General features: G+C 43.4%; 1 protein-coding gene across 3 annotated transcripts; it reads right to left on the bottom strand.

The window, feature by feature from the left end:
• Positions 1-277: 277 nt before the first annotated feature.
• On the bottom strand, positions 278-23,196 carry tfg (trafficking from ER to golgi regulator). Of its 3 annotated transcripts, none has more exons than XM_014164611.2 (8): positions 23,009-23,196; positions 18,462-18,675; positions 18,078-18,161; positions 13,276-13,422; positions 11,737-11,907; positions 11,441-11,587; positions 2,036-2,119; positions 278-1,872 (listed from the first exon to the last, which is right to left on the bottom strand). In XM_014164611.2, the coding sequence occupies exons 2-8, from the start codon at positions 18,643-18,645 to the stop codon at positions 1,460-1,462; spliced, it is 1,230 nt and encodes a 409-aa protein (XP_014020086.1). In that variant the 5' UTR covers positions 18,646-18,675; positions 23,009-23,196; the 3' UTR covers positions 278-1,459. The 3 variants fall into 3 exon arrangements, with proteins under 3 accessions (XP_014020086.1, XP_014020087.1, NP_001167282.1); XM_014164612.2 differs by having other exon boundaries at positions 278-1,869; NM_001173811.1 differs by having other exon boundaries at positions 18,462-18,672; positions 23,009-23,120.
• Between the last annotated feature and the right edge of the window lie 617 nt (positions 23,197-23,813).

The following is a 23,813-nucleotide window of genomic DNA, read 5'->3' as shown; positions in this document are numbered from 1 at the left end:
AAGTGGACACACACAAAAACACATTTCACTCTTTTGGGCCTTAGTTGACTAAAGACAGGCAGAGCTGAGGGAACAAGCACATTTTTCACCGCCAGCCAACCACAATGCCTGATTAGAAAAACAAATAGCAACACCAGCATTACCACACTTTTCCAAATCCACCTAGGTGGGAGGAAAGGCTCTCGAAAGCTAAGCTCAACACAGAGCTGTGAACTCACAAACCAGTGAGGGGACGGAGAGAGGGAAAGAATCAAAACAAAGACAGACAACTTCAAGCTGGGTTTCAAAGCCTTTATTAGGTTCCAGAGAAAATGCTAGTTCATACATAAACTAAAATGTCACTTCAAGGTGGAATTTCTGATTGATATTAGTACAAACCAGTGAGGAAAATAAAGAGCCAATAGCAATAAACAATGAGGTGATTTAAGAGGCTAAACATGGAAGGATTCTTCTGGATGATCAAAACTACACCTCCCATAATTTAACACGCAGCTAGTGTTCTCAATCAAGGGCAAGATTCCATGACACAATACCAACATGGCGGTGAGGAAAACAAAGAAAAAAAACAAAGAAAAATAAAATAAAAATAAGAGTTGAACACTATTTCACTAGTCTCTCATACACACATCTTTAGACGCGCTTCCGCAAACTACTGTCTATCCCAAAACCAGTTAAATGCAATACGAATCAACGTCCTCTCTGTTGACCAGCGTATACAGATGCATGTATGCATTACAGATGTCAGACTAGCAAAATAAAATGTGTGAAAAGAATAAACAGCTTTCATACACCAGCCTGTTTTGGTCTTTTCAGGTGAGTACTTACAGACTGACTACATGTTCACAATGACAGACACACAGGGCTGGAGAGTGAGGCCTAGAGCTGGGCGATATGGACACAAATCCATATTACGATAAATTACTGAATTATCACCATAACGATTAATAGAACAATAAGTTTTGAACATTAATGTGCACCAGTAAGCCTACATCTGTATTTTACCATAACCTTAGAACTACTACAACTTTAAAATGTTGTAACTATCAAAAGTAATGTTGGCAATAGCCCATATTAGCAAACTTATTTAATTTCAAACTTCACCTCTCTCTAGTATAGGCTACTGATTGTGGTTATTGATATGAGTAAAATGTCCTCGATAAATGGTCAGTGTGATCAGTGTTGATAACTTTTGGTTTATCGTCCCAGCTCTATTAGAGTACATTGTGTGTCGTACAGCAGGGCCATAACACATCGGTGTGTGTGGTGAAGGGGCGAGACAGAATACAAACAGACGATCAGACTGAGGGTTTGTAGCTTGTTTGGGATATACACTCCTCAATATCTGGAGGACTGAGAGGGATGGACAGATTAGCAGACCATGTTTACCGAACCCAAGCCTAACAGCCAGGACACGCAGGGGAGAGGTGGGTGGATAACATTCCCCGTTCCTTCCCCTCTTTTACCGGTACCCGGGACCAGGCTGGGCGTAACCCGAGCCGAAGGGGGGCCGGTTGCGGGCGTAGGGGTTTGACACCCCGGGAGGGGGGGTGACGTTGCTACCGGGGGTAGGGGTGTAGCCGGGACGGGGCTGGTACCCCTGGCCAGGCTGGGGCTGGGAGCCGGGGGGCAGGCTGTAGTTGGCAGGCTGGTTGGCCTGGGAGGTGTAGTTTTGGGGAGGGAAGACCCCTGGGGGGTACTGCTGTGCACCCTGAGGTGGAGGAGCCTGCTGTTGGCCTCCCTGGAAGCCGGGGGCTGGGGTCTGGCCAGGTGCGGGGGCTTGGGAGGTGGGGGCAGGGTAGTTCTGGAAAGTTTGCGGCTGTTGGGGCTGAGGGCCGCCAGGCTGCGGGGCCCCGGGCTGGGGGGTGTATCCTGCTGAGAGAGCGAGAAAGAGAGTTGGGGAGAGAAGTAGAGTATAACTTTTAGTTGTGATTCATAGCATCATTTCTGTGAAGCTCTGGGCCATTGTTATAAGATTAGCCTGTCCTTCTTGGACCTTTTCTAAAGGAAAGTGTGATGAGGAATGAGTGTGTCTTACCAGGGTACTGCATGCCATACTGCTGCTGTGGTGCTGGCTGCTGGGGTGGGTATCCACCTGGGGCCTGGTACTGGTACATCTGACCTGGAGAAGGAAGAAAGAAAGACATTAGTATGATTGCTGGGGAAGGAAGCACACACACACACACACACCTGGCTAGAATCAGACAGAATGGGCGTAGTGCAAACAGCTCCAACCGCTATAATTAAAAAAGGATTGGTTCCTCAAAGCCCTGCACCCAGACAACGCTCTATGGCACATCACAGTCAGCTGTACAGATCCAAGCTAAACACACAATTTCGCTCCCTTGCTCGCTCTTACTTACACACTGGTCTATCCAAATAAATGTGTGTATTGGGTCAAAGCGAGTGTCGTCTGTCTAAACAGGTCTGTGTCAGTAGACAGCCACTTTCCTCCCAGCTTTTATTAGCCATGACCTCACGTCTAACTGGGTGTGTGTAGTCGTGTCCCATTTAAAAAAACCTTTTTTTTTTTTTAAGTCTAGAATTGCATGTCCCCTTAATAACGTGGACTGAGGAGTGGGTTTAAGAGAGTCTGAAAATAAAAGCAAACTACACTCGCAAAACACTGAAACCGTTGGCCAACTAAAGTTTTCCAGTGAGTCTCACCATGTTCAGCAAACATGTAGAGTTGGCCACCAGTGTATTCCCTTTACAAGGCCTGTATCGCACACCCAAAGCCCCTGGCGTATAAAGTAGGGCGACGACGTATTAAAAACACAGAGTAAAAGGATAATGAGAGAAGGCTGGTTTACGGTTCACTGGTTTTTCATCTGCCGGTTAAAGCAGAGCGTTGATTTTCCACTCTTAGAGAGGGCTCGTAACAGAGCCCTATGGAACTCCTTTGTGAGGGAATAGGGCCTGGAGATTGATGCTAGGCTATCAGTAAGCTAATGAAACAGTAATTTATGTGATAGTTCACTCAAGAAAGCGGCAGAAAGATCCAAAAATTTGCAGCAGTTCATTATGATAAATAACCAATAATGACCTACGAGAAAAAGGTGAAGTTCGAAATGAAATAACTGTATTAATATGGGTGATTGTTGATGGGACAGTTGATAGCTACAACTTTTAAAGTTGTAGTAGTTTTAAGGGGTAATATTAATATTTTTCATTCAATATGGTTATAATTCTGTCAATTTATTATGTTTAACTTTCTTCCATATTGCCCAGCTCTCACAACCCCCACACCAGGGTTTCCATTTAAAAAAAAAAAAAAAAGTGGTGCCTGACAACGTGATCTGGAAGATTTCAATTTACTGTCCATTTGAGAAATGTACCAGACCCATATGCACTGGGTGAGTAACCCATTAGAGCGTCCACCCACGGTGTTCAGAATAACAGAAACCACATTTACATTATGGTAATGCATGTTAACAGAACATGACACTCCTGTAATGAAGCAGACAATAAAACAATTTAACATTTGCCAAAATGTAATTTGCAGGAAAACACCATTCTAAACACTGCACCTGATGCCAGCAGTATATGACAGAGATGAAAATCTGTTAGAATCTTAGAGGGGGAATCTAAAGATGCAACAACTAGGATGGGTTGATATGACTAGGATTGTGTCTTCGGCTCCTGGACAACAAAAGAAAGTTGATATGAAAACCAATAGAACAGGAGAGAAATGGCATATGATGAGGAAGTCTTTCAAAAGGCGGCGCGTGTGGCAAAAAGCCTAGCTGATTATTAAGTTGCGGCTGTTAGTGAAAAGCATTGAAAATGTGTCTTGAGTATAATTTTTAAATGTTAAGACAAGGTGTGGCGATGATAACCTATAGGTGTGTCTCTCTCCAGAATGCACTCAGCTGTATCCTGACAAATCTTATGTATTCATTGTGGGAATTGTTTGCCCTTTGATTGTTTCTTTATCAATTTCACCTGTAGTAAATGTACCGTTAATCCCCGTCATCTGGTTACAATCATTTCTGTTAATACATTGTATTACTACACTGAACAAAAATAAACGTAACATGCAACAATTTCAAAGATTTTACTAAGTTACAGTTCACATAATGAAAGCAGTCAATTGAAATCAATGCATTAGACACTAATCTATGGATTTCTCATGACTACAGATATGCATCTGTTGGTCACAGATACCTTTATATAAAAAATAAAATAAAAGTAGGGAGGTGGATCAAAAAAAAAGTCAGTATCTTGTGACCACCATTTGCCTCATGCAGCGCGACACGTCTCCTGTGCATAACGCACACGAGGCCATGCATTATGTTGAAACATAAGGTGATGGCGGCGGATGAAATGGCACAATAGGCCTCAGGATGCCGTCACGGTATCGCCGTGCATTCAAATTGCCATCAATAAAATGGAATTGTGTTTGTTGTCCGTAGCTGATACCTGCCCACACCATAACCCCACACCATAACCCCACCACCACGGGGGACACTGTTCACAACACTGACATCAGCAAATCGCTCACAAACACACCACCATATCTGCCCAGTACAGTTGAAACCGGTATTCATTTGTGAAGAGCACACTTTTCCAGAGTGCCAGTGGCGAGCACTTGCCCAATTGGTTACGACACCGAACTGCAGTCAGGTCAAGACCCTGGTGAGGACAACGAGCACGCAGATGAGCTTCCCTGAGACGGTTTCTGACAATTTGTGCAGAAACTCAGTTGTCCAAACCCACACTTTTCAGCTGTCTTGGAGTCTGGTCTGAGACGATCCCGCAGGTGAAGAAGCCAGATGTAGAGGTTCTGGGCTGGCGTGGTTACTCGTGGTATGCGGTTGTGAGGCCGGTTGGACCTACTGTCAAATTCTCTAAAACGAAGTTGGAGGCAGCATTTGGTAGAGAAATTAACATTACATTATCTGGCAACAGCTCTAGAGTTACACAGTACCGTTGAAACATCCACGAGCGTCACTGTTATTAGCTTCATGACTGACATTTGTAAGAGCAATGTCAGCCCCATGAGCATCCGGAGTCTGACGGCACTGTGGGTCGACGAGGATTTCGTACTGAGGAAAGCCGTATTGCATGCTCAAGAACATGCTCAAGAATGGGCTGGTTATCATACCGCTGCTGCCATTTCAATGGCATTTGAGAACATGTTTGAAACATGAACACACTACTAGCACCATTCGAACAACTGACTGGAGAAATAAGCTAATCAACTGTCTGCAGACGTGATACCATCTGTCATGGCACTGAAACGCCTGCTCAACAAAACTGCCGACACAGACCGTGGGGTTTATAGGGCTAGGCCCCTTTTTTCTACATTTGACGGAATAACGTGCCCAAAGTTAACTGCCTGATGCTCAGGCCCTGAAGCAAGGATATGTATATAATTGGTAGCATTGGAAAAAAAAAAAACACTGAGGGTTGTAGAAATGTTAAAATAATGTAGGACAGTATAACATAATAGATATGGTAGGAGAAAATCCAAAGAAAAACCAACTGGATTTATTGTTGTTGTGAGACCATGCTCTTACAATGGAACGTATAAGGGCATACTGGAAATTCCTATGACTTCCACAGGGTGTCAGCAGTCTATGTTCAAGGTTTCAGGCTTGTAACTTCAAAAACGAAGAAGAAATATCAGTTTTAGTACAGGGGCCTTGGAAATTCGTGTTTGCGCGCACCATGAAGAAAGGACGCACCTGCTAAAAATTGGTTTCCTATTGAACATACTTCTTTCCGTAAGAAATATTATAGTTTGATTACATTTTAGGATATCTGAGGAGTAAAAAGAAATGCATTTTGACTTGTTGAAACAATGTTTAGGGGTAGATTTTCGGATTCCTTTCTCTGCATGTTGAACGAGTGGATTCCTCAAATCGATGGCACCAACTAAACAGACTTTTGGGATATAAAGCAGGATTTTATCTAACAAAACGACACTAGATGTTATAGCTGGGACCCTTTGGATGACAAATCAGAGGAAGATTTTCCAAAAGTGAGTGAATATTTCATCTTTATTTGTGAATTTATGAAACCTGTGCCGGTGGGAAAATATTTTGATGTGGGGCGCCGTCCTCAATCACATGGCATGCTTTCGCTGTAATAGCTACTGTAAATCGGACAGTGCAGTTAGATTAACCTCCGGTGAATTTACTAAATTACTCACGATAAACGTTCACAAAAAAGATAACAATTATTTTAAGAATTATAGATACAGAACTCCTCTATGCACTCGATATGTCCGATTTTAAAATAGCTTTTCGGTGAAAGCACATTTTGCAATATTCTCAGTAGATAGCCCAGCCATCACGGCTAGCCATTTAGACACCGACCAAGTTTAGCCCTGATCAAACTCCAATTTACTATTACAAAAGTTTGATTACCTTTGTTGTCTTCGTCAGAATGCACTCCCAGGACTGCTACTTCAATAACAAATGTTGGTTTGGTCCAAAATAATCCATCGTTATATCCGAATAGCGGCGTTTTGTTCGTGCGTTCCAGACACTATCCGAAATGGTAAAGAAGGGTCGCGCGCATGGCGCAATTTGTGACAAAAAAAATTGTAAATATTCCATTACCGTACTTCGAAGCATGTCAACCGCTGTTTAAAATCAATTTTTATGCCATTTTTGTCGTAGAAAAGCGATAATAATCCGACCGGGAATCTCCTTTTCGGCAAACAGAGGGGAAAAAAAAAAAAATCACAAAGACGGGGGCGGCCAGGTCACGCGCCTAAGCCCACAGTCCCTTGATCGGCCACTTGAGAAAGGCGATAATGTGTTTCAGCCTGGGGCTGGGATGACGACATTCAGGTTTTTCCCGGGCTCTGAGCGCCTACGGACGACGTTGGAAGTGTCACGTTAGAGCAGAGATCCTTAGTAAAAGATAGAGATGGCAAAGAAGTTCCAGAAATGGTCAGACAGGCCACTTCCTGTAAAGGAATCGCTCAGGTTTTGACCTGCCATTTGAGTTCTGTTATACTCACAGACACCATTCAAACAGTTTTAGAAACTTTAGGGTGTTTTCTATCCATATATAATAAGTATATGCATATTCTAGTTACTGGGTAGGATTAGTAACCAGATTAAATCGGGTACGTTTTTTTATCCAGCCGTGAAAATACTGCCCCCTAGCCATAAGAGGTTAACAAGAATTGAAGCTTTCAACCGACGTAAGACACTTATATTTACCTAAATGTTTAACATCCATAATATTTATGATTATTTATTTGAATTGTGTGTCCTTCCGTTTCACCGGAAGTTGTCACGCTAGCGGGACGCCTAGCCTTAAGATTAAAACGTACAAAAAGTACTCGAGGCTGTGAACAAGCGAGTCGGTGGCATTCTCTCTCTGCCCCTTTACTGTGTCCCCACCATGCTAGGTACAAGGACTGCTACAGACAAGAAACCGGGTTTACATTAAATGTTTTCATGCACAGCTGGACAAGATGGAAACAGTGAGTGCGCACCAAGGAAGAGAGGCCGCGGACAGAGCTGAAACTTCACTGCTTGACATGTATGATGAAATCCTGGTTGAGAATGAAACGAATGAACAAAACAGCAAGTAAGTGAAAGAAATAGGTTTTGATTATGTTTTACTGGTAATGGGGACAAGTGCCAACAAAATAACTTTTTGGTCAGTGTCGTGTGTGTAACCTTTATTTAACTAGGCAAGCCAGTTAAGAACAAATTCTTATTTACAATGACGGCCTACCCCGGATGATGCTGGGCCAATTGTGCGCCGCCTTACGGGACTCCCAATCACAGCTGGATGTGATACAGCCTGGATTCAAACCAGGGACTGTAGTGACATGCTCTGAGATGCAGTACCTTAGACCGCTGCGTCCGTGTGTGTGTAACTATTTAACTGTACTAGAATGCTTAAACTGCAAAAAAATGTAATATCGGTATCAGGTTTTTTGGCAAGGAAAATATCAGTGCATCCCTAGTAATTATGCTGTTTAATCAGCTTCTTGATATGCCACACTTGTCTGGTGGATAGATTATCTTGGCAAAGTAGAAATGCTCACTAACAGGGTTGTAAAAAAAATTGTACCCAAACTTGAGAGAAATAAGGTTTTTGTGGATATGGAACATTTGGGGATCTATTATTTCAGCTCATGAAACATGGGACCAATACTTTAAAATGTTGTGTTTATATTTCTGTTCAGGATACTTTAGGTGTTAATTCTTCCCAGGTCTGGACCAGATGAATGAACAGTTTTATTCCTCCACCATTGCTTTTCCCTCAATTATAACATGATGCAAATTGTGAAAAGCCTATATGATGAAACCAGATATATTGCTCTGAGACAACATCTATGGAAAATGTCAAGTTAAAATCAGTTACTTCAACAATAAGTTACAACAGGACAGTCAGTCTAAGGTTCACGGGTTAATGAGCCTATAATGAAGGGGGACAACAGCTGTAACCCCACTGTCAACCCCTGTAATGTGAGCACAATGGTGCTCCAGTGAGAATGACAATGTGTTTGTGTGTGTGTGGGTTGGCTGTTCTGGTCTCCTGCCTGCTATCCATCATGTGTATTACATAATGTGATGGAGGGATGGATGGGGCTGCCGTCAGGCCTCATTGGCCAGAGGACTTCATCTCTGATCTCTGCTCAGTACATATAAATCCCAAAGGAAAGAGAAATCACTGGGTCTCTATGGAGAGAGACCGGCTGCCTGCACATGTATTCCTTCAACTGAACAAAAAACAGCTGGAAAAATCTTTCTCTGGAATGCCATTGCTTGACTGTAGTTTTAGACTTTTGGGGATGATTTCAAAAAGGAAACGAGTATATTGGTAGTCTGAAAGTATCACCGTCTTTACTGAGGTGGGTGAACAGGTGTGCTATAACTCTGTTGGTTGCCCTCTCACCCAGAGAACACTCCTCCCTCTATGGTTGATCATCGTCTGATATGAAAGAGCGCCACTATACATATTCTGCCAAGGGATCTTGTTAGTGCCAAGTTTGCTTATATACACACACAAACCAACCATGTGTTGTCAGAGAAAGAGGGGGAGCTATCTGGCCATCTACCCTCAAAGCACATGATCTGTGTCCACGTTGACTTTCTGAAGTCTTCTCTGTGCATATTCCCAGTGCACCACACCCTTAATCAACGTGTTCATTACCAACATGTTGGTAGAAGTGCACTGTTCCTTTGAGACTATTCCTGGTCAACAATAACATTATTATTTTTTTAAACACCATTGAAGTGTTGGGATTGGTGAAAACATGTCCATGCAGCCTGACGAGGCTGTCTGCCTACCAGCTGCAGCCCAGAGCCGCTCTCCTCCTTGGAAGTCTGGGAGAACCGGATGGAGGGACAAGCACAGCGAAGAAAAGAGGAGGATGAACCCATGACGACATCCAGAAGATGCCCTGCCATGACAGGGTTGGACTCAACATCTAAAAGGACAGCCAACCACATGGTAAGCGAGGTCACACTGAACCTAATAACTGCCAATGACCATTATATGACCATGCGGTCATTGATGGACAAACTAAAAGTGACCAGCACAAAGGTCTGGAATTTATAGAGAATCACTGAGTTACAAGTAAGAACTAAGGAAGAATTACTGTGTAACTTAAGACTCTTATGGGTGTCTTGGCTCTGCTAAACTCAACCCCAACCTCTTGGAGAAGCCTGAACACTGACCGAGCCAAAACCACTGGTCTGGGGAACACGGTCAAACCGTGACCATGTGGAACCACAGTCTGTGTTCCAGGTGTGGTTTGGAGGTGCTGGTATGGTTCCTCTGAGTCACAGCTCAACGAACCTACCGTGTGGATGTGTGTGTTCCAGCTGTGGTTTGGATCCCGTGGTGTGGTTGTCTGCGTGCTGCTTGTGGGTCTTTTTGGGTGAAAACGGATACATCTCCAGAGATGGAGGCTACGGAGAGCCACAACAACAAAAAAGCGCATTCCAATGACGAAACATCACATCCAAAATAACGAACTCGCTAAATAAGAGGACTGACTCGCAAAATGTTCCTCTGTCCCCTCCCTTCCTGTCCGTCTCATATACTGAGATGCCAAACCCTAGGACACACACACCTAGTAGGAGTTAACTCGCCAGCAGAGCACACCTCTGTGTTGATTCCAGAACACCACCATTATGGGAATACCCAGTAGGTCCTAGAGGGAAAGTTCTGGTCGGGAAGGCAAGATTAACACCAAAAAACATTTCCCCCTAAAAACACGAGCCCAAAGTGGCACGCAACTAGAGACTACAGAGGGATGACTGTTTGTTTTTTAATTTCCCCACCTCAGTCTGATCTGATCCCTCGTCCATGCATCCCTCCGTTAGAGGGGCCGGAGACGGCGGACATCCCATTTTCCAAGAACTACGTGATGTTCATGGTGGAGTGCAGATGGCAGAAGGAGGGGATTCTACATGAAGAGTTGTCTGGCTGACTAAGATGGATGCCAAGATCATGAATACACTGTTTATACAGTTGATTAAGTTACTTACGTGAACAGTTTCTCTGTGTCTGTGATAACATGGAATTCCTCATTAAATCTAAAATGTGCTTACATACAGTCTTATGTTACAGATACATCACCCACTAAATCACAGCATGCAGAGTGTAACAAAAATACGGTACCGGATTCAGGACTGGGGAACTGGCCAATCCAAGTGCAACATCTAGCCATCACCGAGTTAGATAGAGTTCTGCTGCATCAATGGCATTAAATCCCCTACCAAGATGGCAGTTCCATTTCATTTCAACAGCTTGACAAACAATGAATACAAGTAGGGCAATCTATTCCTCCTGTTTGTGGTTGTAGACAAGCCCGAGCAGTGAACATCTGGGTTAAACCATTGTGAAACTGACTCACCCATAAAGTTATAAATGTCTGTAGCGATGAGGTGAAAATAGAACAAAAAAACAACTGTGGTAGGGACTGGGAGTAGTGACAACTCTACTGGAGCAGAACGGCCCAATGCTGCCACGCAAGACAAGTGTTCCACAACACACTGACTGGGTCAAGGCTGCCCTTAGGCACTGCACAGGTCTAGGATCAGTTTAAAGCACAAACTGAAATGGGGTAACTCTTGGGCCAAATTCGTTCTCCTATTTTGACAGGACAAAGCAACAGAGTCAATGCACGCACACACTTTTTAGGGGTCTCAGTGGACCCCAGGTATTTGGAGGTGCTAAACCACCCACACTGATAATCTCTCCCTCTCAGAGGTCATAAACAGCTATTACAACAGCCCACACTTAAGTTGTCATGGTTATGTGATGCGTTTCCAGGGACATAAACAGCCATTAAACCCACGTTATTTACAGACACCACAGGTGTTGTACTCTCCTACTGCACAACTCCTCAGATTACACCGTTTCCTACATATATTCACTCATGCAGAGCTATGGTGTGTCTGCGTGTGAGTTTCATGGTCATTTACAATGTGTGTGTTTTGTGTGTGTTCCTAACCGTCCATGGCTGCTGGGGGTCCCTGCTGTACCCCTGCATAGGGGGCCTGTGGCTGGGGGGGCACTCCGGGCTGGGGGGCGGCAGATGAGGATGAGGCAATGCTGTCTGGAGTACCTGACCGCTCCTCAGCCAAGACACCTGGGGGGGCTAGATAAGAGATAGCGAAAGGGTATGTGAAAAATAAAACCGGGTGGAGAGTGAGGGTAAGGTATGTGACAACAATGTAGTCAGTAGACTGCAATGAAAGTACAAACATAAAGCGAAAAAAAGAAATTGCAAGGCAACGATGGAATGACCTGGAACCTGGTCTTCACTCAGGCCGAAGGCAGAGATGACGTTCTTGCTGACCTCGCCCTGGTTCTTCAGGGGGTCGAAGGCCGACATGCTGGCCGCGCTGACTGGCACCGGGGCCTGCTTCATTGCTGCCTCTGCTGCCACCGCCCTCCCCTCATGTCTATCCACCAAGTCTGGAGAGAGGGAGTGGAGGGTAGTGGAGAGAGAGAACGACACATGTCAACACACAATCACAAAAAAGACATGGACAAAGATGCTAGAGAAGCACACGTCAGTTTGAGGCAGAGAGAGTTGTTCATAAATAGTTCAATTATCGTTAATCATTGAACCGTCAAACCACTGCGTAAGTAGGGCTTACGAGGGGCTTTAATTGGTGTATTATCCTAACCCTGGGTTAAGGATGTTACCACACCAAAGGAAACACCTTGTAAAAATAAAAACTTTTACACACTTCTCTCCTCTACGCCTCGGATAAACAAATCCACCTGTTGCCGTCCGCCACACGCCAGCAAGCTAACAACGCTGATGCAACGCATCCTGGGAAACTGCCACTGGCATAAAGACTCAGTCATGAACACTAACTGACAGTTGGCTGCTTTGCTTGATATATTGTGGTGACTACCATCTTGACCTTCGTGCTGTTGTCTGTCCAATAATATTTTTACCATGTTTTGTGCTGCTACCATGTTGTCTCGTTGTGTTGCTACCATGCTGTGTTATCATCTTAGGTCTCTATGTAGTGTTGTCTCTTGTTGTGTTGCTACCATGCTATGTTATCATCTTAGGTCTCTATGTAGTGTTGTCTCTTGTTGTGTTGCTACCATGCTGTGTTATCATCTTAGGTCTCTCTATGTAGTGTCGTCTCTCGTTGTGTTGCTACCATGCTATGTTATTATCTTAGGTCTCTATGTAGTGTTGTCTCTCGTTGTGATGCTACCATGCTATGTTATCATCTTAGGTCTCTATGTAGTGTTGTCTCTCGTTGTGTTGCTACCATGCTATGTTATTATCTTAGGTCTCTATGTAGTGTTGTCTCTCGTTGTGTTGCTACCATGCTGTGTTATCATCTTAGGTCTCTATGTAGTGTCGTCTCTCGTTGTGTTGCTACCATGCTGTGTTATCATCTTAGGTCTCTCTTTATGTAGTGTTGTCTCTCGTTGTGATGTGTGTTTTGTCCTATATTTATATTTCATTTTTAATCCCAGCCCCCGTCCTCGCAGGAGGCCTTTTGGTAGGTCGTCATTGTAAATAAGAATTTGTTCTTAACTGACTTGCCTAGTTACATTTTTTAAATAAACATGGGGCAGGTGTGGAATGTGATTGGTCCACTGGATTAGAAGTGAAGGATGTTTTGGAAGGAGGACAAACCATCTCTTTCAGAGAGAAATGAATGAACTGATAAAAACAAACGGCCTGTAGCTGTTGGTATTTCATAAAGTTAGAACAAATATGCTAGATGTGTGCATGTCTGTATTTAATTAAATGACGTAAAACACACTTCACACTAGCAAACAGATAGGGGTGTGTATGTGTGTACCTACCCCGGTCTGGTGCTGATGCAGCCAGGCCAGGTTCTGAGGGGGGCTCCAGGCTGTCCAGAAGACTGTTGACTTTGTTCCTGAGCTCAATGAGCTCCCTGCGCAGATACTTCACCTGACTGGACTCCAGAGGTCTCGGCTGACCATTCACTGTCGGGGGGAGAGAGTGTGAAGAGAACGTGTGAGACGATTTCAACGTCAATACATTTAAAATACTGAATGTGGCGCCTCGGTGTGGAATTTCAAGATGTGGGAGAAGGAGGTGAGGGTGAAGGGGGGGGTGGACCACTTCCACAAGCCATCTCTCTCCATCCCCACTGCAGCACTCCAGAGCCATGGAAGACAGTGATGGAGTAATCTCCCCCAGACAGCGCTCCTGATCACTGTAACAGATGAGTCTTGAGGTCTGTACATTTCTTATGGTCCTGCGTGAGTTAAGTCAATTCCAGACTAAACCAAAATAGATGAAACCAGACCAGGGGTTGGGGTCCAGACCAGATAAAATGATCTAGGAACCGAGCAGCAGGCCTGTTCAGGGTAAGTAGGATTAACAGACCGTGATGTTCAGCTGTGGAGCCAGGAACAACATGGCACCCGAACAAACCAACAACCATTATTACTATTAGATTATTACTAGTCCCTCCCATCTCTCATAAACCTTGTCCCGTTAAAATCAAACGTAGGCTGTGTCATTAGTAAACACATTACTTTTGTTACACACATAGACATTTGCAGTCTGATAAGTCAGCATGCCTGCAGGTGTGTGTGTGTGTGTGTGGTGGGGGATTCCCAGCGTCTTCGTGATCACAGACTCCCAGCGTGGGAGAGATCTGTAAGCTTCTTGCCAGTGAGGAATCCTGCGGTTTGGACACACCAGCCCTCAGCAACATCCACACACTCAATCTCTCACATAACTGTCCATGTATTCTGTTATTTATGTGTGTGTTTATGCTGTGCACCTGTCCTGTTAGTGGCGGGTCATAAGGGGGTAGACTGCAGACAGGCAGACACTAGGGCCGTTTCTTGGACATAGGGCCCCAGACACCTGCAGTCTCAGAGAGTAGTAGTAGTCCCCTGGTTCCACCACCACAACACTGGGTCAGAGGTCAAAGTACATAGCACAGAAAATGTGGAGTCATGTCTCCATGAAATAACAACTACATAACAGCTGTTAGCACCATCTAATATATAGCCTGTGTTCTTAGGCAAACTCCTAAATGAACTACTCTGTTGACATGAGGTCAGAGATGGTTAGGCCAGACAGATCCATCCAGGTCATGGTCAATGAGAGTGGGTTAAATGTCAACGTACTAGGAAGTACTAGGTTATTCAAGAGCGCTTTTCCAGAGAGGAGAGGAGCCAGGTAATACCGTTAACGGGCAGCATGCTGTAGTGATATACGGGATACGGCAATTATATCATCCAGGAAAAATAAACAAAGGCTACTATGCATGACAAGAGTGATGAACAGTGCTGACAGTGGCTACAGTCTGGGCCTTGAAGATGCACGAGTACAGTTCTGCTGCTCACTGGGTCTGTTATGCTGTTAGCTCTGTGTGTGGGTGTGTTAGAGTGAATGAGACAGAACGTTTAACTGTGTGTTTGCTGTACAGTGATGGCTCTAGGGCTGGCCGATATCAAATTCATATGAATGTATGTTTTAGCGCAATGTTGCAAATGCCTGTATCACAAGAATCTGGGTTTTTATTTCACATTCTTTATGAGCGTTCTGTCTCTGTCCGTGCTGTGTGCACAGTGCACCTTCCCACCGCACACTGACACCAAGCCACTCCGCCTGCCACTCACAAAGACAACTTCTTCCTCTGACAAGCAGTTTAAACTCACTATTTGCATTTGAGGTATGGTCCAACAGAATCGCTCTGGATAAGAGCGTCTGCTAAATGACTAAAATGTAAAAATGTAATCGGTCATTTGGAAACAAACTCTTAGACATTATTTTACTGTAATAAGATAGGTTTCCATTCCACTGGCATGAAAATATTCTACATTTTATATTGATAAAAACAAACAATTTAATTAATTTTAGAAGGCTGTAACCTATCAAAATGTGGAAAAAGTCAAGGGGTCTGAACACTTTCCGAATGCACTGTATATATTGTGAATCTGCCTTAAGTTTGAGAAGATAAAAAATATTTTTAGGCCATACTGCCCAGCCCTAGATGGATCCCTGCCTAGTGCTAAACACCCCAGCATACATCTGGGCCTGAGAGACTAGAGGAACCATGTCTCATCTCGATGAGTCCCAGTGCTGCTCTAGAGGCCTTACAGGCTGCCATAGCACCACAATCCTCACCAGCACTGACTGGACGGGGATGGAATTAGCAGAGTGATAATTCAACAGAGGAAGGCGTCCATCCCTCATATGAGCCTCATCTGTAGAAGGCCAGAGGTGCTAAATCACCACACAGGAACCTCACAGGGACAGTGTTGTGCAGAGGGCTGAATGGGGGTGAGAAAGAGTTATAGGGGCACAGAGGAAAGAATACGGTCCAGGGATATCATGGAAAAGAAAAGCCGCACACTCTAGGAGCTCAGATGCAATAGTTTAATAACCTAACCACCAGTATTTCAACCCTGATGAAGACAGCTTGTCTGTTGAAACGTTGGTTATTAAATGATTGTATCTGAGCTCCTAGAGTGTGCGGCTCTCCTTTTCCTTTCCAAGTGTTCTACTCCGCTAGCCAGCACCTCAGCTAAACAGGTGTTCTACTCCGCTAGCCAGCACCTCAGCTTAACAGGTGTTCTACTCCGCTAGCCAGCACCTCAGCTAAACAGGTGTTCTACTCCGCTAGCCAGCACCTCAGCTAAACAGGTGTTCTACTCCGCTAGCCAGCACCTCAGCTAAACAGGTGTTCTACTCCGCTAGCCAGCACCTCAGCTAAACAGGTGTTCTACTCCGCTAGCCAGCACCTCAGCTAAACAGGTGTTCTACTCCGCTAGCCAGCACCTCAGCTAAACAGGTGTTCTACTCCGCTAGCCAGCACCTCAGCTAAACAGGTGTTCTACCCCGCTAGCCAGCACCTCAGCTAAACAGGTGTGCGTTTCTTTCGCCTCCAGGGATATCATGGGACATGGTCAGTTGGTACCAGTAGGGGAACAATCAGCCCCACAGTAGACTCTGGTTTGACACAGCAACCCCATATGACCCAAACCAGACGAAGGCTGTAGCTCTGTTCAGAAGTAGTGCACGATATGGGTGGCAGGTAGCCTAGAGGTTAGAGAGTTGGGACTAATTGAAGGGTCACTAATTCAAATCCCTGAGGCAACAAGGTGAAACATTTGCGAAAATTCAGTCGATCCCTTGAGCAAGGCAATTAACACGAATTGCTCCAGGGTCGCCGTTGATAATGGCAGATCCTTGCCGTGAGCCCACTCTCCGAGGGCGTCTCAGGGGTGGGATACGCAACTAAAATGTTCTAAGTCACATGCCTATTAATACACACTTATACATGTGAGAAATAGGACAATTATAAGCACCCACCAAATTATTATTTATATGGGAAACAGGGTGTCATTTGAGAGGACTCAACTCCTGGACCATGACTAGAACAGACAGAGATAAGCACTGTCCAACACTACAGGAGACCAAATCTCAAATAGGAGAGTGGAAATCCTTTTAGAATTCTCTTAACGTTCTACAGACAGGATCCCAGAACCCCGCGTGTGTAACATTTAGCAGAGACCCAGGGGTTCAGGAGAAGATCCTGTATTGAGACACATCCCACTGGGATGATCCCACTCTTCCCTCCTGCTCCCAATCCTGGCACACGTCTGGAAATATGGGCTCCATGTGAGGTCACAACTGCGGCGCATGCTGATGCTCTGGGTCTCGGGATGGAGTAAAAAAATAAAAATAAATAAATCCCCAAACATTTATTTTCTCATTCTTCATTGTCTGTCTTTTTTGCCACTCCCTATCTAATAATAGCAGGGACAGTTCAGGGACACTGTGCTGCAGTACAATTGGGAGCAGAACACATGAAATAACAGAATGAGGTCTGACAGCATTGGAGATGAGCGGGAGCAGAGGTGTGTGTGTGGTGTAAACGGTAACACATATCTGCACTGTAAAACAAAGGTGGATCCATAACACCTGGCCAGTGTACAATTCAGTGTAATGGACCCACAGCTAGACCACACCTGAAGTCTCTCACACACAAGGGCATCATGATGATTATGCTTAAAGCAGTAAAGCCAGCATAACTCTCCCTTTGACCTAAAGTGTTCTGTTGAAAAACAAAAGCCAATTGTCAATCCATCTATCATCCTCTGCAGAACACTCTTAAAATGGGTTGACACCCAGCCATGGAGCGTGCGCAAGCTGGAGCTTGACTTCTGAGGAGGGTCATGTGAAAAGAGAATTTCACAAGTATAGCTTGGTGCCTCTACTACCCAAGCAGCAGCACAGACGCCGACCTTGGGACGATACCAGCATGAGAGAATGAGTGTCAAGGGGGTCGAAGTAGGAGTGTCGGGTTCAATGGCAAAATATGAGACTAGACTGCCTCCCAGTGGCATGTTAATGTACATGAACCATAAAACTATTGGAGAGGGGGCTGTTGGAACAGAACAGTCAGCCTGAGTATTCAAGTTGATACAAAGGATAGAAGTTCTTTATACTACGGTACCATAGACTAGAATAACAGAATGAACCTACTTTAATTTCTAATGGGACAAATCAAGTTTGTTTGATTATTACAAAATGGGTATGCTTGGCACAGCAGCACATAGGCCTATTCTTAAAAAGGGAGGGATGGTTAAGTATGTGTCTGATAATATCTTACCAAACAGAGTGAGTTTCAGTATCCTACTGCACTGGATGGCAAAGGAGAGATCCGAGCTGTCGAAAATAGTAATGAGGTCATCATCTGCAGGAAGAGAAGAGAACAGCATCAGAATCAGGTCACATTCCAGTCCTTTTTTCCACCATTTCTTGAGATAATGGCTATTCTGAAATGGCTGAATAGGTGAACCCTGTGTAACCTCTACTATTATGGCTGATGATTACTGGAGGATGGGGGGGATGCATTCTCAAGTGTTTGGAAGAGAACCTCTGTTTCCATTACCAGCAGGAAACAGCTAGATGTTGAGGGGTCAGATGACATCTAGCTAACACAATTGTGATAATAAAACTTAATCCAGTGCTGGTCTAGAGCAGCACAGTTTACCTTCGTCCTTGTATTTGATGGTGACCTCATCGTTGCTCTGCAGCTTGCCCCTGAAGACGCGCTGCATCATCAGCACCAGCTCGTCATAGGTGATGTCCTCGTTGTGGATGGGGATGCGTCTGATGTCATCGCCCAGCTGGGCCTTGATGATCAGTTTGCCGCTCAGGTCCAGCTGTCCGTTCATGGTGCCGTCCGCCCTCTACTGCTCCCACTGCTGGGGGGGAGGGTACATGAGAGATTTAACACACCTAGAGCATGCGGAGAATCATGTAAGTTGGATCATGGTGTCTTATTATATCACCATTAACCCTAAAAGCGCCAACAGGGCTTGTTTTTTATCCCTCTGAAATGTTGGGATTTGTCAAGCAACTAGATTGCGACAAAAAACATTTGTCATATAATCAGATTTGGCCCTTAGGTGGCGTGGCAGCCACTATAACATTTAAATAGATATTTAGCTTCCAGTCAATGTCTATACCAGGTCGAGAGTCATCTTCCAGATGCAATGGGAACAGAGTAGGGATGGGCAGTATCCAGTATATTCAAACCCTCCTGGATCAAGATCCCTGTTGCCTAAATTCTTTAGCGTCCCAAAAAAATAGAGCCTCTTGTGTGAACATTCGGTAATACCCTATACACCGGTATGGTACAGACTGCCTCCCATACCACTGTATAGGTTATTACCGAATGTTCACACAACAAGCTCTATTTTTTTGGGACACTGAAGAATTTAGGCAACAGGGATCTTGATCCAGGAGGGTTTGAATGTCTCTGCTGTAACTAATAAGCTTGATATCCAGCCACTTGGCTAACAAGTTAGCAAACCAAATGCATAGCTGGAGCCCTGAGCTGGATATAAATGACTTCTTAGATTTCTTATAGTTATAGGCAGTGGCGTGGGACGCACCCCGACAGCCCGTTGCCAATTGGTTTCCATCCAATTGGCAACAGACTTTCATGCAAACATTCTAAAATCTGCATAAAAACATGCACATTTTCCCACCTGAGATGTTTTCATGAAATTAGAGATTAGTCTCTGCGTGATGACGTAGTGCACATAAAAATACCTTTTGCGGTTAAAATCCCACGTACCAAATAAAGTTAAATGGGTTTCCATTGCATTTTTAACTCTACTGATGGTTCTCACATTGACATTTGTATTATATAGCAAGTGTGCCCATTCCGGTATTGGCACATGCACTCCAGCCAACAGTATACATATACTGCATCTGCACGCTGTTGGCTATAGCACACGAATGGCCTACATTATAAGATTAAAATGGATAAAAGAGCAAGACTGTTTTATTAGTGAAACGGCAGCAAGGTATCGATGATTACGTCACCAGAATAAGACCCTCGATATTTATTGGAAAGGAGCGTCAAGCTCATCACCTTGCACTTTCACCACCCTGTGAAGTTAATCACTTATTTCATCTATAGCCCTAATGAACTGCATGCTTTCCCGACGAGTCGTAGGGGTAGCAGACAGGCTGTCATCGCGTGACTCCAAGTTTACTTCGATATGATTATATCAACATTAGCGCATTAAAACTTTAGGGATAGCCCCCTTTTTTTCAATAAATGACATACCCAAATCTAACTGTCTGTAGCTCAGGTCATGAAGCAAGGAAATGCATATTCTTGGTACCATTTGGAAGGAAACACTTTGAAGTTTGTGGAAAAGTGAATTGAATGTAGGAGAATATAACAATAGATCTGGTAGAAGAAAATACAAAGAAAGAAAAACAACCGGTCTTTTTCTACCATGTGAAGGAGACATTTGCAGTCATATTCCATTTTTCTGCAAGAATATCGCTAAATCTGTATACTTGGACTTCAATTTAGCTTTCCAAGTATTAGTAGCCATATTATAAGTTCAACATTTGCAAAACAACCAGTTTTCATAACTCTGAAAATCCTTATAATTTCGGTCCAAAATGATGTCGTTTTGCTGCCATACAAGGTTAGTAGCTACATTTTACAACATATACATGGTTTCCGGATACTCTGGTAAAGCCCAGCTTATTGGATATCTAGATAGCTTTGTTTGACCCCAATTGGTGCTTATTTGACAAAGAAAGTCGTTCAAATGATGGCCGCCCGCGTCATCGGCGTGCCATGAAGGCATCGCTCTCTGACCAAATATGGTGTCCTATAGGATATACTACACCCCTAACAAAATAGTGAAGTCTTGTTACCTTCTAGGATCTCTGAAGAATAGATACAAACGTGACTTGACTCGTTGAAACAACGTTTAGGGTGAGATTTTCACAGATTCCCTTCTTTGAAAATTGAACAAGTGGAAATACAAAATCGATCGTGCATGCTATATGGATCTTTTTAGGACATGAAAAATTATTTTATCTAACAAAACGACACTTCATGTTATCTCTGGGACCCTTTGGATGATAAATCAGAACAAGATTTCAGAATGTAAGTACACATTTCACCATAAGAGGTGAATTTATCAAACCTATCGCAAAGAGAAAAAAAGTTGTTGTTGTTAGGAGCTCTCCTCAAACAATAGCACAGCATTTTTCCCCCGCAGTAATAGCTACTGTAAATTGGACAGTGCAGTTATATTAACAAGAATTTAAGCTTTCAGCCGATATAAGACATATGTACCGACATTTGTTGTTTCTCTAAAATCTGTGATCTTGACATAACGCGCTGCATGATTTACAACTGTCCTGTCGATGGGACGCCGATCCTTAAGAATTAAAGCATTCCGACCGACATTTCATCGACACAAAAACATCCCAGCTTGTCTAGTGTATTTTGTTTTGTCGACATCAGGCCTGTCATTAAAAAAAGTTACCCGACATGTACTTTACTCGCAGAAAAAGGTTGGAAACCTGATTAGTGACCATGTATTTTCATTGGCAGTTCTTACTTCCATAATTTCGCCACAAGAGGCATTGTGCTGATTTCCAGTATCTAGTAAGCCCCGCCCTGCTATAAATGTGCAAACATGAAAAAAAAACTGATGCTTATTTTGGGGAATTTAAACCATTTGTGTTACAAAAGGTGATTCAAATAAAAAGTGTTAATGCTTGATAGACTGTCTTTTCAATCATTACCAATTTGGGGTAAAAAGAATGACCTCCGTTGGTGCTTTTAGGGTTAAGGAAAGAGAGGGCATAACAATAACAGGAGCCTATGATGCAAATAAGCCACTCTACACTAAAGGACCACAGTCATATAGATGATTAGTAAGCCAACAAACCACCATTGAAAAACAAGCATCATCACTTTAAAAAAAAAACCTTCAGTTACAGACAAAGTGCTTGGATCATGGAAGAATGGTGTTATCATTAATCTATCAACCTAGGATTCACTCATCTTTACCTTTGAATGGCAAACACGTCACTGCCCTTTACAACATTGCTCAAGTGCTACTATATAGTTTACAGTTTCACTCTGCTTCCAAAAGTCTAAGGTTCAAGTACAACAGGCTGAACACAGCTGAGCTAGCCTGAGCCGTCAGTCTGGTTCAACCAGACTTTGGCCTATAGGCCTAGTACTGGAACTTAAATGGAAAGAGGGAATTACCAGAATGTGTTGATTAGATCATGGAACACTACTGTTTAATGTCGTTAGAATAAAATACGGGCTAGCTAGCTAATCAGCTTAACTGATTAGATTAGGATAAACAATCTATTCCCTATCCAGTCCACACTAAAATGAGCCCATCAAGAAAATAGTTACAATAGTTTCAAATCACGTGACCTGCAACAACTTGTTGGTCTGGCCAGCAGTGGCTAGCAAACTAGAGCTAACAGTACAGTATCTAGCTAGCTAAATTAAATTACCAACAATGTGTCAAACAAGGTTAGCTACAATTATCTACAATTACACTTAGCTAATAGTTATGTTACGCCAACGAGGACAACATAATACGGCTTGTAACGTTACATAAATCACGCAGTTATAGTACTAGTTAATGAAAGGGCGAGGTTCAGGATTGCAGTTTGTAGTCTTTTTGTCTGAGATTCAATATAGCTAGCTTGCTAACTTGACAGTTCATTGTGAGGTCAATAAACTAGCTAACTCAAAATCAGTTGTACTGTCTATATTTATAACCTAGATAGCTAACTAATTGTATCGTTAATAGGTGTCGAAAGGAAACTAACTGGTATGCAAGCCAAGTTGTATCATAAACATAACCAGGCCATTTTCCTGTGTCACTGACAGGATGTAGAACCCTGACAAATAAAGACCCATTCAAAACTCCCATTCGTGGTTATAATGTTGACTTCCTGCAAAATATTTAACCAAACTGAACATTCTTACCGGCGTCAAAGAACGCAAGTTCATCGACTTAATTTAACACAAACACACAATTTCATTGTATTTCTATCATCATGTAGCAATACAATTTCATTGCACTTCTACCATCAAATAAATTAGGCTATAAAAACAACAAACCCGATACTAGCATCAATCGTTAGCTAGAAATGCTAACGATAGCTAGCGTTTAGAATCTGATTCATGTTGTCAACATACATATTAGGAATATTGAAAAAGACAAATTATATGAATCCCACCTGTAAATGGACGTCTTGATCCCGCTGTGGTATCGGTGGTTCTGGGAAGACCGTGTCAGGCAAAATCTGTTACCCAGGCTGGCAAACACAGAAACCCAGCTTCTCATCAGGAAGTCTGTCCGCTTGTCGACGTCAACCTGTACGTGGCATACCGCGGAGGGCGCAGTCGCAGCTGCTCAACTATTTGACACGTTTGACAGTGACATTTGAGCGAAATCAGCAGATTTTTTTCTGCATAGGCGCAGGTTGGGAAATTGAGTTTTATATTATAAATGTGTGACTGTGTGACTGCTTTCCTTTGTACTGTGTTTTGCAGGTCGTTCTTTTCATTTCAATGGTTGCAGTGACACACAGTACAAGTAAAACGTTTTCACACACCTACTAATTCAAGGGTTTTTATTTATTTTTACTATTTTCAACATTGTAGAATAATAGTGATGACATCAAAACTGTGAAATAACACATATGGAATCATGTAGTAACCAAATCAAAACACATTTTATATTCAACAAAGTAGCCAACCTTTGCCTTGATGACAGCTTTGCACACTTTTGGCATTCTCTCAACCAGCTTCATGAGGAATGCTTTTCCAACGGTCTTAAAGGAGTTCTCACATATGCTGAGCACTTGTTGGATGCTTTTCCTTCATTTTATGGTCCAACTCATCCCAAACCATCTCAATTGGGTTGAGGTCGGGTGATTGTGGAGGCCAGGTCATCTGATGCCGCACTCCATCACTCTCCTTCTTGGTCAAATAGCCCGTACACAGCCTGGCGGTGTGTTTTGGGTCATTGTCCTGCTGAAA

The sequence above is a fragment of the Salmo salar genome, chromosome 21 (assembly GCF_965601325.2).
Source record: "Salmo salar chromosome 21, fSalSal1, whole genome shotgun sequence".
NCBI lineage: Eukaryota > Metazoa > Chordata > Actinopteri > Salmoniformes > Salmonidae > Salmo > Salmo salar.
This window is presented reverse-complemented; position numbering and strand designations above follow the sequence as displayed.

What these genes read in the sequence shown, in the direction of transcription:
- tfg (XM_014164611.2), bottom strand. Translation starts at nt 18,645, where the DNA reads ATGAACGGACAGCTGGACCTGAGCGGCAAACTGATCATCAAGGCCCAG. An exon ending in TGCATCAGCACCAGACCGGG is followed by an intron (nt 11,908 to 13,275) that starts GTAGGTACACAC and finishes CCCTCTCTCCAG; the next exon opens with ACTTGGTGGATAGACATGAG. An exon ending in GAGTGAAGACCAGGTTCCAG is followed by an intron (nt 11,588 to 11,736) that starts GTCATTCCATCG and finishes TCTCTTATCTAG; the next exon opens with CCCCCCCAGGTGTCTTGGCT.